Source organism: Neolamprologus brichardi, chromosome 2 (genome assembly GCF_056152115.1).
Source record: "Neolamprologus brichardi isolate AB-2024 chromosome 2, ASM5615211v1, whole genome shotgun sequence".
Lineage (NCBI taxonomy): Eukaryota > Metazoa > Chordata > Actinopteri > Cichliformes > Cichlidae > Neolamprologus > Neolamprologus brichardi.
In genome coordinates this window covers 29,784,495-29,799,631 of record NC_142105.1, presented here as the reverse complement: position 1 = coordinate 29,799,631, position 15,137 = coordinate 29,784,495, and the positions used below count along the sequence as shown (strand labels likewise).

Genomic DNA, 15,137 nt, shown 5'->3' with positions numbered 1-15,137 from the left:
TTATAACTATTAAGATCATAAAAAAATAATAAGAAGGTATGGCCACACATTTACTGGGCACATATTATAATTTCCTATTTGTGAATCTGTTTCCAATTATTTTGTTCTCATAACCCCAGTCCTGTTCAGTCAAGGCCCATTAGTTAGCACAGCTGCTGCAACAAGTTAATTGTGGGTCCACAGACTCCAGGATGAACTTTGTTAACTTTTCTCTCCATATTATAGCGTAATGAGAAAACTGGACTTCTGCATCCCAGCATACAAACCTATCAACCTACTGTTGGGGGCAGAACAGGCGCTGAGTAGATAATGACATGATTTAATAAGATATAATCCTCACAATGATTATATAAAGAGTGTCATTTGTGTCTGTTAATGCATTCATTTGTCATTTATGATAGGAACCTCGCTTTCACTCACACAAACAATCTTCAAAACCAGGAAGCCTCCAAAAACCCTCTTTACAGTACTGCACCGTGCAAAACTCAGTTTCTTTATATTTTCTTTGCAAGGAACCAAAATGTCTTGTAATTTTTTAAAGTGGTCTTGAGCAATACTTCTTTAGGCTTTCTGAAGGTGTGTTTTTCACTTAGTTTTAATCGAGTCCTTGATCATTTTCAGAGGACTGTTTTTTGTTTTTGTTGTTTTTTTTGTAGACCCACTTAACTCTAACCATCATCATTCAAACATAACAAATGCACCAAGCAGTTTTGTGTCCATATATAACAGACAACTTAACGAAGAACCAATTGCGGATTGTAATTTTAGGCAATTTGTTACTAGCGGCATGCTGCAAAAAGCACATAATTTGTTCCCATTTCTTTAGTTGAATCTATGAAAAATGCCAAAGATAACACACACTGACAGGCACAAAATAGCATTTTTGCACCAACAAGGTGATTCCCAAAGAGCTGTTAGCTCAAAACGAGGCACGTCTCGCGTTGTGTGCACTGAGTCCTTAAATAATTTGAGGAAAATGGACAAGTGGAGGACAAAAGAAGACATGTCAGACCTGAAATAAACGTACCTACATCTGAAAGTCATGTCCTTGAGAAAAAGGAAAAAAAATCCACCATGACACAGGACCAGAGAGGTGTATCTGTTCATCCATTTACTGTTCACTGAAGCTCCATCAGAATCCTACAGAGCCTGTAGGATTGCCTAAAGAAGATGGAGCTTTGCGGGCATTTATGCAAGGGGAAAAGCAGCGTTGACTTCATTAATTGCTTAAACAGTTAGCCCTGACATGAAGTCAAATTACTCTGTAGCGAGCTTTTATTCTCTTCAGCCACATGAGCTGTCATCCACAAATCAAGATGGCTTTTTTAAAAGTGAATGAATGCATTAGCCTAAATACTCACGTGGGATATACTCTGTAATCAGTGAAGTCTAATGAAATATAGCAACCTGCAACCTTGTAAGATTGAAATTGAAATTCTTGCAGAGAACTGGTTCCCAGTAGTTCAGTTCCTTGTAATTGTTAGTCTGCTTGCCTGTAGGTTACATTTGAACTTGTGCTACAGTCAGCTGATTTCAGTTCATGTGGTTAGAGAAATTACTTTTATTTTTATTGCACACAAGGACAAGAGTGCGATGGTAAAGTGGAAACTGTATCCAGGACAGAAACAACTGCACTATAGTGCTAACACAACTTCAGCTCTTTGCAAACACCTGCACAGACAGCATGCTAACGCTAAGCTAGCCAAGAACCCAGAGTGATGTTAAAGCTGATTGAATGTTGACCCCACCCAGCAGCCAGACCCTGAAGTTCAACAGTCAGGCTCCAGCCTCCATTTCTACCTGTTCATGTTTCTACAGTAGAATCACTGTGGCGATCGCTTTAAAGCATCTTTGCGCTGGTTTTCATCTTTGTTTTGTGCTGTCGGCTATGTGTTAATACCTAAATACTATGAGAAAGACCGTATGTCTGTCCTCATTAGGATAGGGATTTGTGTTGGTGTTTGGGACTTTTGCTTCAGGTTTATATTGTTAACTGGTAATTATGAGACAATGCATTTCAGGTCATTTTATAAAAAAATATGCAAAATTAATGTAGAGTAGTGTAGTAAAAGACTTTCTCTTGAGAATATTTAAGTAACACACTGCATTACTTTTAAGAAAAGTGTAATACATTATATGTGTAATACACAGATGTACACATACAGTACATACACATCTGTGTGTAAAGCGCATGCGTAATGACCCCAACACTGATCACAATAAAGAAGGTAAATACCCCCAACATAAACAAACATTTCATGACACAGTATGCAATTAATTTGCGCACATTCAATGTCTTTAATGCTGTTTAACGGTTAATCTCAGAGCAGAACCAATGTGAATCAATAAGGTATCAAATCGATAAGTTGTATTGATAATGGAATCAAAATCTCTAATAGTTAGACGAGTTATTATCAAACACTGACAGCATATTCAGTGTTTTTGTCCACAGCAGGCAGCAAATTTGGCTTGATTGTTATTACATATTTATATAGGGGAATCTACTGTATCCTGGGGCCACCAGCCACGAGCATCTTAGCACTTGAACTGTCGGAGCGATCGGTCATGAAAATGATTCAATTTAAAGAGGAAACACCTCCCAACATTTAGTCTGAAACTCATTAACACATTATTGCTTTTTATTCATTGTATGTTCTAATCTTTAATCTTTGTTGGCTGGGTGGAGTTACTTCACTGTTAGCTGCCCATTACTTCCCAATAACTCACACCAAAAGCAATATAAGCCACTGAACCATAAATTTACTGGTATGTGGATTTTGTAGCTGTTGACTTGTATGCAACCTTCATGCTAAGCTAAGCTTATCTGATTATTTGTGGTCCCTTTCACCTCCAGCGCCGACCTGCCTCATCATTTTCCTCATCATTTGGCTCTCTCTCCTCTTACTTTCTGCCTACCTCTCAGCATTGCATTGTCTGCAGAGGTGTGGCTGCGACTGGTCTCACCTGGCTCAATCATCAATCACTCTCCTTCTGCATTTAAACCCCTCTCTATCCAACCAGTCGCGCCAGATCGTTCTGCTGGCTGAGTGGTATTATTGTTCAAGCTCTCTAGTGTTTACTCGCTGTAGTCTCCTGAAGATTTCAAGTGTGTTTTTTTCCATTTGGGATGACCCGTGTTTTTTTTCCCCTCTGCTTCAGCAAGATCTCCTCCTGTGCACCACCACTGACCCTGTCTACATTTACTTATGTTTGCAATACCCTGCCTGCTGCCTCTCCCTCCCACAGACCCCCCACTTGGCCCCTCAATTGACGTTCTGTTTGCAGTTTCTTGAACTCGTCAATAAATCATTTAAGTAGATTCAGGAGTTGTCCTCCATTTTTGAGCAGAAACTTTAACAGCCAACATTATACTTAGATGAAGTAGTTTTTCATGAGGTTCCCCTTTTTTCAGCTGTCTGCTCTCCTCAAACTATTTTAACAATACTCAGTGATGGCTTGACAGCACTGCGCAGAAGGATAAAGCTGTTTAGAAGGCAAAAGATGCCCCTGCTTTTTATTAGCTACTTGGTATTCATTTACTGTTTGGACCAATGTATCACTTTTGTCTGATATGTCAAGCTGAAATTGGCTTTGTATCATGTATTAGAAATCAGTCAGCTATTGTTTCCCACTGATGATATGAGACATGCTCAACCCAGACTTGAACTATGTAAAATGCTCTCTAAAACTTGCAGTGAATTCATAATAAATGTTGTTTAATTGCCCATTGATGGTTTAGATGCATTTTCTTTTATTTCAAGAGGGTAATGTCTCAAATGTGAAGCACTTAATCCTATTTTGCATAGAGGGCACCGGTATCTGCTGTGTGTTGGTGTTTGTGTGTGTGTGTGGATGCATTTCTGTGTATCAGCTCATACCTGATACTGGCTGGTAAGCCGAGCGTTGCTGAGGTCCAGGCTTTGGTGTGTTTCCTTCAGGGCACTGAGCTCGCCCTCCAGCCGAGTCCTCTCCAGCTGGGAGGCGTTCAGCTCTGCCCTCAGCACCGAGCCCTGAGCCAGCAGCTCCGCCTGCGACGCCAACCACTCCTTCTGGTGGGCCTGCAGCCTGCAACATCGACACGCACGGCCACTGTTATGCGCTCTCGTAAAGTGCTTTGTGTCACTGTTTACTCTCTGATTGAAGATCACTGTGTTATTATCCAAAACAAGGAGTCTACACAAAGCCAGACAACAACAAACAGATATTATCTCGGACAAAATGTTTAAAGAGCAAATTCATTCTGAGTTGTTTGAAAAAGGAGTAATCACCTCTGTATCATTGAGTAATGAGGACAGAAAGTCTGCAATAAGATGAAAACATCACTGATGGGAAAATTATACATTATCATTTTGGAGGTAAGTATTTTATACACATTAAAACAAATCAGTAGCAGTAATATTAAAGTAGAAACTTCAAGTTCAGTTTCAAACTTTTATATTACACACACTTTATTAGGTAGACGCTGATACTATGTTGGACCCTGTTTTGCCTCCAGAACTGCTTTAATTTTTAATCGCATGGATTCAACAAGGTGCTGGAAATATTCCTCAGAGATTCTGGTCCATATTGATATGATAGCATCACACAGTTTGTCTGCTGCACATCCCATTCCACTACAATCAAAAGTTGTTCTGTTTGGCCAAATGAATAAATGATAAAGGGGTGGACATGGTCAGCGTAACTCTCAGGTAGGCTGTTGGGGTTTTTTTTTTTTAAAAAAAGCTCAGTTGGTATTAAGAAGAGGAAATACTTTTATGCTGTTCATGCCATTTTCTGACCGTCCCATCAACGTGGTGGATCAGAAATCCAGACTCATCAGAACAGATCACATTTTTCCAATCTTCTATTGTCCAATTCTGGCGAGCCTATGCAAATTGTAGCCTCAGTCTCCTGTTCTTACACGAGATCTAACTGACAGGAGAGGGTTCTAGTGTAGTCTTTTGTTTTTATAGCCCTTCCTTCAGAAATGCTCTTCTATAAACATTGGTTGTGATCAGTCGTTATTGGACAAATTTTGTCTTCCTAAGTAGCTCATTGTCCTCTGACCTTAAGCATCAACAACATATTTTCACCTTGAACCTAGAACTGCTGCTCACTGGATATTTTCTCTTTTTTTCTGACCTTTATACAAGCATGCATGACAGCCTGATCCACCATGTTTTCAGCGTGATTTCACGCTTGTGTCTCTCCAAAGCGTGAAATGGATGCAGACATTGTGTAAGCTGCAGTACCAGCAGAGGTAAATATTTTATTTCAACCCAACGTGAAAATAATCACAGGAAAGCAATTAAACAGACATTACTAACACATTTACATGGAAAAACATATCAGCCACCTCGCGTAATCATTTCTGGCACAGAAACACTCTGGAATATACTTCATACCTTCATACTTTGGTTACTTAAATCAATTATCTCCACCTGCTGGTACCACAACTTCTGCATGCGTATCCATTTCATGCTGTGATATCAGGTTGCTTTATTCACCCTTGAGATGGTTGTGTGGTCAAATCCCAGTAGATCAGCCACTTCTGATATACTCCAACAAGACGCCATGTTCAAAGTCACATAAATCACCATTCTTCCCCATCTGCTGCTCAGTTTGAAGTTCAGAAAGTTGTCTCGACACCCTTGGTCACCTTTTCTGGTCTTGCCCCACACTCTGGGAGTTTCTGGGCAGAGATATTTAATATGTATAACCGGATTTATGACTTAAAATTAGAGCCGGATGGTGTACTTGCAGTGCTAGGCTGCTCCCTAACCTCATTGGCACTCAGACGTCCTCTTCAGAAAGCCTTAATGTTTGGCATGATTGTAGCTAAAAGACTTATTCTCAGAGCCTGGAAATCACCATCTCCTCCATTGTTCAGGGTTTGGCTGCGTGAGATGATTGCTTGTTTGTATATTGAAGAGGTTCGTTATCGTTTGGCTGACACCCATTTTAAGTTTGTCGAAATCTGGGGCCCTTTTCTCAATCATATTAATGGGAATTTAACATAAACTTTAACCCATTTGACTGCACTTTGTGTTTGTGTGAAACTGCACCTCTGCCGGACCCTGATTCCTTCCTGGACATGTTTCCCACATCTTCTGGTCTTGGTGAACTCTCTGTTGCCCTGTCTAAACTCACACAGAAGATCATATTTTTTGGACAATGGTGTTTCTTTTGAACTTTTGATTTGTACTGGCTAACTGGTGTATTTTTATTTATTTATTTTTTATTTTGTTTTTATTTTTTTCCTTTTCTTTCCTGTTTTCCTGTTTGGGGTCTTTTTTTGTTGTGTTTGGTTTCTGTTTTTTCTTTTTTTTTCTGTGCTTAAATGTTATTGTTTTTGAATCTTATGTCCTTTGTCTGGTGTGACGTTATGTAACTTTGAACTTAAAATCTTATAAATAAACATTTAAAAAAAAAGAAAAAAAAGAAAGTTGTCTCGACTAAGTTCAATACACTGACTTGCTGACATGATCAGCTGATTTTAACAAGCAGTTGAACAACTGTACCTAATAAAATGGCCAGCGAGTACAGTTCAGAAGCCAAATATAATTCACCTGCAAACAGAGAAAACAAAAGTGCTCACAGTGGACAGTCTGACTACAGGAAAGGCACACATGGCTAAATTCCACATTGGGGATGTTCTAGTTTTTGCGCTACTAGCCAGTTATTAATTCCACCTGTGCTTTCCCCATTGTGACAATTCAAAATATTTACTGTGTAAAAAGGTGTTTTGAGACTCTGGAAATGAGTTTTTGGCCAGAAGAAATAAGTTATGTTAGGTAAATACAACACTGGTATTTTAAAGCCACTTGTTAACTAACCACAGCCATGGAGCAACGTTATTCTTCATTTAAAGTTGTTCCTGTCCATCCGAGGAACTTTCCCTCTCTTTGAATTGTTATAACAACTCCTGGTTGGAACGTCTGATTCTTCAGTTCTAATATGTTTACCAGCTAGTCGTTAACCTTGCCCGCCTGCAGTTTGGCATCCTACTGAGCAGGTAATGTACAATGTTTTCGAGAGATGTTCTTTCTGTTACAAATTCCAGTTATTGTTGAAATAAAAAAAAGAAGACAATAAGAGAGCTGCGGCTGAACCAAAACAGAAAACAGCCAGACAAGTAAACAATGAGCTGAAAGTCACTTTGGAGCAGCAGAATCTGCAGGTTCATCACTACATCTGATTCGTCCCATCATTTAATATATTCCTCAAAAAATAGGTCATAGCCATTGTCAAGAAATTACTCAAACAACTGAAATGAATTGTTACATTACACACAAGTCTAATTTTAATCTATTTAATATCGTATTTTCTGTGTTTTGTACAGTATTTTTAGTTAAATGCTGTCTAAAAACCACCAAAGGAGGTTTTTGTTTCCCTGCTTTGCCAGCCACGTATTTGCAAGAAGCAGTCAGTAATCAATTGCATCAAAAAGATGATGATGGTTGATTAACTAATTATGTCACACAAGTATCTTATGATTGTGGCCATTATTATCATACTGTATATCAATCAGTCACTAAGAGAAAATATGATGAGAAGTGTTCAAAATGGTCTCGAAGTTCAGTAAGCCTGATCTGCGGCTTCAAAAGACACAAAATGTTTATAACGAAGGAAATGGTTTATTAAAAGGCTGCTTTTCATAAATGTACCTGTTGCGTGTCTGCTTTTAGAAAGAAACGTGAAAAAAATTATTATTATTTTTTTTTTTTTTGCACTATAACTTCGTTTTTTTGTGCTCAGCCCAGAGGATTTAGATCTGGAACAAAAAGGCATTCTGCGCGTCATATAGTACATTTGCATTCAAATTGATTCTTGTATTGCTCGCTGTGCTTCATATAGAGACATTACTGCTGCTGCTGCTCCTTGTATTCAAATGAACACGAGTGCTGTGAAAGGATGATCAGATCCCCGACTGGATTTGTTACCTGTCATTGTCTTCTTTCAGCCTCTCCAGCTCTCGTTCTCTCTCCAGCCTCCTCTGGGCCTCCGTTTCCATCTTCTCTCTTTCCGTCTTCATCTCCCGCTCTCTCTCCTCCAGCTGGGTTTTGCCATCCAAGAGCTCCTTGTACCTTAATATTTCAAGCACAGGATTTACCTCCAACAAAAGATGACGTGTGTCTTTCATAGATCAAGATGTTTTTGTGCATATTTAATTTTGGGGGAGAAGTCCTTTCAAACATGGAAAATATGTCACAAATCTTCAAAGTGAAGAGTCAGAGTGTTTGTACCTGCCCTCCAGCTCTCGATGCTGGGCCTCCAGGCTGCGATTGTTGTTCCTCAGTTGAGAGTGCTTTTCCACCAGCTCCTCCAGCTCCACCTCCTGACGCTGTTGCAACGCCGTCATCCTTTCGTGGTCCCGCCTCAGAGCGTCCATTCTGGCCGCGGACTCCTCTCTCTCCCGCGCCCACACCTTTGACTCGGCCTCTAGGGTGGCACACCGCGCCTCGCTCTCGCTGCAGCGTGCCAGCAGCACTGCATGCTGGGAGCTCAGTGACGCTTGCTCCACCTATGTTTGTGTGTATGTGTGTGTATGTGACAGAAAACAGAGAGACCATGTCTGTAATTTAGCAATTTCAAAAGGTTGAGCTGAAAGCCAACAAGCTTGAAAGTTAGTTTATTAACCTTTTGCCATGGATCTAAACAAGATATTATGTGTGCAGCACTGGGCGCTTAAAGAAATGGTTTGACATTTTGGTAGTTTTCACTTTCTTGCTGAGTTTTATAAATAGCAAGTATAAAGCCACAGCAATCACAAGCCAGTCAGCAGAATGAATTAAAAACACTGGCCTCTGTTATCTAAAAAACGGATCATTTCCTGTATCCTCCATCGGATGAGATCATCAATCTGATAAAAACGGATCACAGAATCTGTTTAACTATCCGTTTCTTCACTGGAATATTTTCTCCATCTCTTATGAAGACATTCATCACAGCTGTCCTTTCTCTCTGAGCAACAAATTCCAATAAGAACAGTTTACAATAAATTTATGTCAGACACTGAGGCATTATGATCCCAAACCGGACAGTCTGACATAAAGGATCGCAGTAACCCTTTGATACAAGAATATTTAAGTGAGGGAGATAATCAAATAGGTTACAGCAGAATACTTAGTAAGCTTTAAAAAACCTGGTAGGTAGTTTTTGTCCTTTGGACAGGGCCAGATGGGCTGTTTCTTCTAGTTTTCTGCTCTTTAGCCAGTGCTATGCTATGACACTGGCACTGAGCCTGTCATCCTACTCCCCACATTAGAGCAAATACAAATATGAAATAATGTCCAATAATGTAACAGGTCCCTGCGCACTTTACGTCAAAATTCATTGCACAAAGACTGAATGCGTTTCACTTTAGGAAGACAAAAGGTTTAAAAACGATGTGCGATTTTGAACAAATCAACTTCAGCCATAACCACGCTCTGTGTCTGTGTGTTAGGTCACCTGTAGTTGTGTGTTGAGCGTCTGCAGTCTGGTGCAGGAGTCCTGCAGGCTGAGGGAGTTCCGACGCAGAGCCTCCAGCTGCTCCTCGAGGTGCTTACGAGCCTCCTGGGACTGAGACAATCTCGTCAGCAAAGCCTCATGCTCTGCAGCCGCCACCGCTTTCTGAGGGGCAGAAAAATCTCTTCTTTCATTTTTATAATGTCTGTGCTACATTTGGCTCCGGAAACATCCATAATATTTGAACATGGTCAGACTCTGCCGCTGACCTTTTAAAGTGCTCTCAGTCAGGTAGCATCTTTATGCGACATTTGTGTCACTCTATAAACACAGAGATGAAATTCCTCCTGTGTCTGACATAAATGTTACAAATTAGATTTCATTAGTTCACATCTGTTGTTTACGCGAGATTTCTGTCAGTGCAATCTTTCCACAGGCTTTAATGGTCCAATCAGAAAATCTGCGACTTTATTGACGACACATGATTTGGTGCAATCTGCTCTGATAAATAAATGTGTTGATTTGGCACAGAGGCGGGTAGTTTAGAAATGAAAAGAAAACCACCTTATAAATTGCTGAGGGTGTAAAATCTGGTGTATTTCCCAAAATTAAAATTAACTTGGTGCAAACAACAAGTCAGCTGTACTCCCCCTACGCTGCGATTTTATTTGAACATTTTATTTGCAAGTACTGGAAGAGCGACAACACATTTCATGTGTGCATCGTCTAGAGAGTCTAGAGCTCAGTTTTGGTGTGGGGTTGTTATTTTTTCCCCCACTGTGGAGTTTTCATGTACTGCTGACTGACTCATAGTGCTACACAGGGGATTTCTACTTTTTATTACAGTCACTTTTAGATTCTTCTCCTACTTCATCATCCTAGCTCTCTCCCTTTGATGTCAGTGGCACAAAATAACTGCACTCACTGGTCACTTTATTAGGTACACCTTGTTAGCACTGACTTAGACCCCTTTTTGCCTTCACTGCTTCTTTAATTCTTCGTTGTACGGATTAAACAAGGTGCTGGAAATATTTCTATTAGATTTTGGCCCAAACTCGCATGATACACTTACACACGGTTGCTGCAGATTTCGCTAATTCTACCAAAAGGTTCTCTGCTGGATTGAGATATGGTTACAGTACAGTGAACTCAGTCATGTTCAAGAAACCAGTTTGAGATGATCTGAGCTTTGTGACACGGTCCGTTATGCTCCTGGAAACAGCCATGAGGAGATGAGTGCACTATCATGATGAAGGAATGGACATGGTCAGCAGTAATACTCAGATAGGAGTACTAACAAGTTCAAATTCTGGCAACAAAATACCCTCTCACATCACATCCAGCATGAACACAAGGAAGGATGGATCGATGCTTTCATTTCATTTTAGCCTAATTCGAACCCTACCTTCCAAATGTTGGAGAACAAATCTGACACTCATCAGATGAAACAGCATTTTTCTCATTTCTATCATCAAATTTTGGCGGGCCTGTGTGAACTGTTGCCTGTTTCCTGTTCTTAGATGACAGGAGCGGCACGCCGTGTGGTCTTGTGCTGCTGTAACCCATCTGCTTTAAGGTTGCGCCTTCAGCGATGCTTTTCTGCATACCTTGGTTGTAACATTTGATTATTTGTGTCACGGTTGACTTCCTATCAGCTAGAAGCAGTCTGGCTGTTCTCCTCTGACCTCTGGCAGCAGCAAGGTATTTTCTCCCAGAGAACTGCAGCTCACACGCGTCTTATTTCCTGTTTGTTTTCCTTGCCTGTTTGTCCTGATTCTATTTGCGTGTGCCAGACATGGATTGTTATCTCCCGTTCTCCCAATCAGTGTGCAGATTGGTGGTTCATTTACTCATCAACCTGCACTTCAGGCCAACTCCACCACAGAGCTATTGTGGTAATTACGTCAGGCCTTCATCTTCAGTTTAGCTTTTGTTCCCCGTGTTTGTTTACCAACTTCTCACCATTCAGCTTGGGCCAGCTTTCATTCTACAGCTACAGCCACCCTCACCTGCCCATCTGCTCTAACTGCCATGCTCGCCATATTCATTCATCCTCTGCCAGCACAGCTCTTCCATGATTTTGCTCCACCTCATCCTCCTCACTTCTGCAACTTGTGTACCCCAATAAAGACTTGTTGGGTCTCGCTTCTTTGCTTCAGATTACAGTTGATCTTAATATTGCTATTGCATCAGTTTGTGAAATACAAAAACCAATGATTCTAGCTCGTGATGCTTTATGATAAAACTTGGTGTCATGCTTCACCAAAGAGTGATTTCTCATCTCAGCTTCTCATATGGTTTCATTTATAAGAAACCCAGGGGGCCAGAAAGGTGAGATTTAACCCTAATATTTCAAGAAAAGCAAAAAAGAAAAAAGCTTAGAAGGAGGTAATTCTTTTTTGTTTCTTCTCCCATGATGACAGGTCTACCCAGTTTTATTGTTTGACACTCGAGGGGGTGCCTACTCAGTTATGACCAAGCGTGTACGAACAGGTGAAAATGAGCTCCCACCTCCAGCAGCTACAGCCAGTAAGGAGTGAACATTAAAATGCTACTTTAGCTTTAGTATTAACAATCCTGCACACTATATCACACACAGGAGCCATTTTCCTGCATAAATTCCACTTTTAATATTTTAGGACAGTGCAGCTATTAATTCTATTTTCTTAAGTAGAGCATTCTTGCATTTTTAGATGTGAAGATGTCTTCATCCGCAATCGTTGTTTGTGCATTAATAAGGGTAAGTGGGACCAGGATGTAGCCCGGATCTGTTTGTGCCTTAGTTCATCTAGACTAATCTAGTGTACAAAACCTGAAAGCACTGACGTAATAACGTTCTGAGTGAGAGCCACACCAGGTGAAATTTGTGACCTTGGCAATGCTGGAAGCGCCCCTCACAGCTTGATGTTAGAGAGTATGTGTGAGTGTGAGAGAGAGACAGTAAGAGCTTAAGCAGAAAAGCAGCAGAGGAGATAAGGAAGATTAACAGTAGCCGGGGTGACATTTTAAAACCGATGAGCAGAGATAAAGCTCTAGTTTTGGAAATAAAGTGCTGCACTCTGGGAAGTGGCCCACTGTGAGCTGATAGTCCTCGAGAATCCCTAGAGTAAGAGTTTTAACATAATATACATCATCTCCCTCACAGGGAAGACCGAGCCCCCACACCAACTCCCAAACACCCACTCACACATCCAAATACAGACCTCTTTTTCCAGCTCGATCACCCTCTCACTGAGATGCCTCTCTGCCTCCCCCGGGAAACGATCGCGGGTCGCGGAAAGGTCACAACCTTTGGCAGCCTCGGGGCTTTGATCCAAAGGTGACATGTCTTGCTTGTCTGTCGATTCTGAATTTGAATTAGGCGCACTCTTCACTTCTGCACTTTCCCTCCTCGTCTCTAACTGCAGAGATTCACTTTTCTTTAGGAGCTGGGAGAGAGACTCTATTCTCTCCTGAGACTGGTGGAGAGAATCTTTTGCCGACTGCCGCTCGGCTTCGGATCGCTGTAGTTTCTGGCTCAGGTGTTCCACTTCAGTGGCCAGTTTCTCAGAACGAGCCTGCTCACGGGTTAGATCCTGATAAGAGAGAGAAAGGAATAGTGAGAAAGTGTAAAGATTAAAATCTCTGGAACTTGCTGTAAACACCACAAAAAAAAAACTAATCTAAACAGGAAATGGCCTGTATTTGTATAGCGCTTTACACTACATTCAGTCATCCACCCATTCACACACAGGTGATGGCAAGCTACATTGTAGCCACAGCTGCCCTGGGGCGCACTGACAGAGGCGAGACACTGGCACCACCCTCTGACCACCACCAGTAGGCGGTAGGTGAAGTGTCTTGCCCAAGGACACACCGACCCAGACTGTCAGAGCCGGGGCTCAAACCGGCAACCTTCCGATTACAAGACGATTTGCCAACTCTTGAGTCACGATCGCCCCGAAACCTACATACATGTTACCCCACAAAAGTTTGTTTGACTCAGCAGTCCTTATGCACCCATGTATGTTCTCCTTAGTACACTCGTCCCCTTCGAGGGACAACCCAGTTCAAATCAATACAAAGTTGTTGATCACAGTGTAGTGATAAAACGTTTCAGTCTTCATGGAGTGTCAGCATCCATAGGACAACTGAGGTCAGAGTGGTTTGATATATATGGAAATAATGGCTTCGCGGTCTGTACACTGCGACCTAGCTCAACACCAACAGCACATTTTAGTGTTTGACAGTGCTCACAAGCATTATTATTAAAACACCAAATGAGGGATTATGTTGTGAACGTGTGGTGTTTCATCCCTCCAGACTTTAGTCTCTTGGGAAATCAATGCCAAAGAATATTAAAGCTGTTCTGTTCAATATGTGGTAATCCAACACCTTCCTAGGAAACTTTATGTTGGTTTTTCCTTTCATTTATCACCCATTTACACTACGTTCTTAGTCTGTGTGAGAACCATTCCTCATGAGAGTAGTTTGATACTAGTTGTGGTCCTAGAGTGGTTCAATCTAATAACATTATATCATAATTAGTATAAGTTAGTAATTAGATAGCAAATTAGTAGGCAAATAACTAATATAAACAACTAGAATACACCACTAGAACATTGCCTAACAAGTGCTGAATCTTTGTTTTCTTAGAATGGATGGATAGATGGATAGAAATCTATCTATCTATCGGTCTGTGAAGGTTCTCAGTCATCCAGGTCATCGTAGTCAAAGGAGCTTGCAACGAAAAGCGTCTGGACTTCTTTAAGTTGCTTGAAGACGTTTCACCTCTCATCCGAGAAGCTTCTTCAGTTCTAAGGTCAAATGGTGGAGAGTCCCAGATATAAACCTAGTGGGAGTGTCCCCCCACAGAGGGACAAAAGGACGCCCTGATGATCCTCTAATCGCCTGAGCCAAGGTGTGAAACTGGGTGTGGGTCCAATCAGCCAGAGTTTCGGGTGAGTTCATTGTGAAACCTGGCCCCACCTTATCATGCGAATTCCTGAGGTCAGATGGCCCAGGGTGTGAGTGGGCGTTAAGGCGTCTGGGGAGGGAACTCAAAACTGGATTATAGATGGCAGAGAGTTGGTGTCGTAAACCACCGCCTCTGTTGAAAGATGGTCGCTCACAGTGGACATAGATGGCTTCTTTCACTCCTCTTTCAAACCATCTGTCCTCTCTGTCCAAAATGTGAACATTGGCATCCTCGAAAGAGTGACCTTTATCCTTAAGATGCAGATGGACAGCTGAGTCTTGTCCTGTGGAGGTGGCTCTTCTGTGTTGTGCCATGCGCTTGTGAAGTGGCTGTTTGGTCTCTCCAATGTAGAGGTCTGGGCATTCCTCGCTGCACTGTACCGCATACACCACATTGTTAAGTCTGTGTTTTGGCGTCTCTCCACCATGGGACTCTCCACCATTTGACCTTAGAACTGAAGAAGCTTCTCGGATGAGAGGTGAAACGTCTTCAAGCAACTTAAAGAAGTCCAGACGCTTTTCTTTGCAAGCTCCTTTGACTATCTATCTATCTATCTATCTAATAGATTTCAATTGGAAATTCATGTAAATGGGGAATCCTCTTCTCATCCTAAAGCTCATTATGGAGTTCCACAGGGTTCCGCACTAGGACCAATTCTGTTTACATTATACAAGAATTATATATGACTTATTTTGAATTCACACCAGCTACTCTAACATAGAATAAAAGAATAAACAATATGGGTCTAGAA

At 41.3% G+C, this 15,137-nt stretch overlaps 1 protein-coding gene across 1 annotated transcript in view; it reads right to left on the bottom strand.

Annotated features, from left to right (window-relative positions):
* The window catches only part of ccdc88b (coiled-coil and HOOK domain protein 88B), a 64,015-nt gene that overhangs the window by 18,250 nt on the left and 30,628 nt on the right, over window positions 1–15,137 (bottom strand). Inside the window, exons 19-23 of the mRNA XM_087829719.1 lie at window positions 12,633–13,004; window positions 9,433–9,594; window positions 8,226–8,503; window positions 7,923–8,066; window positions 3,879–4,065 (exon numbers count right to left, since the gene is read on the bottom strand). Of these exons, the coding sequence (XP_087685845.1) occupies window positions 3,879–4,065; window positions 7,923–8,066; window positions 8,226–8,503; window positions 9,433–9,594; window positions 12,633–13,004 (1,143 nt within the window). The remainder of the gene's footprint in view (window positions 1–3,878; window positions 4,066–7,922; window positions 8,067–8,225; window positions 8,504–9,432; window positions 9,595–12,632; window positions 13,005–15,137) is intronic.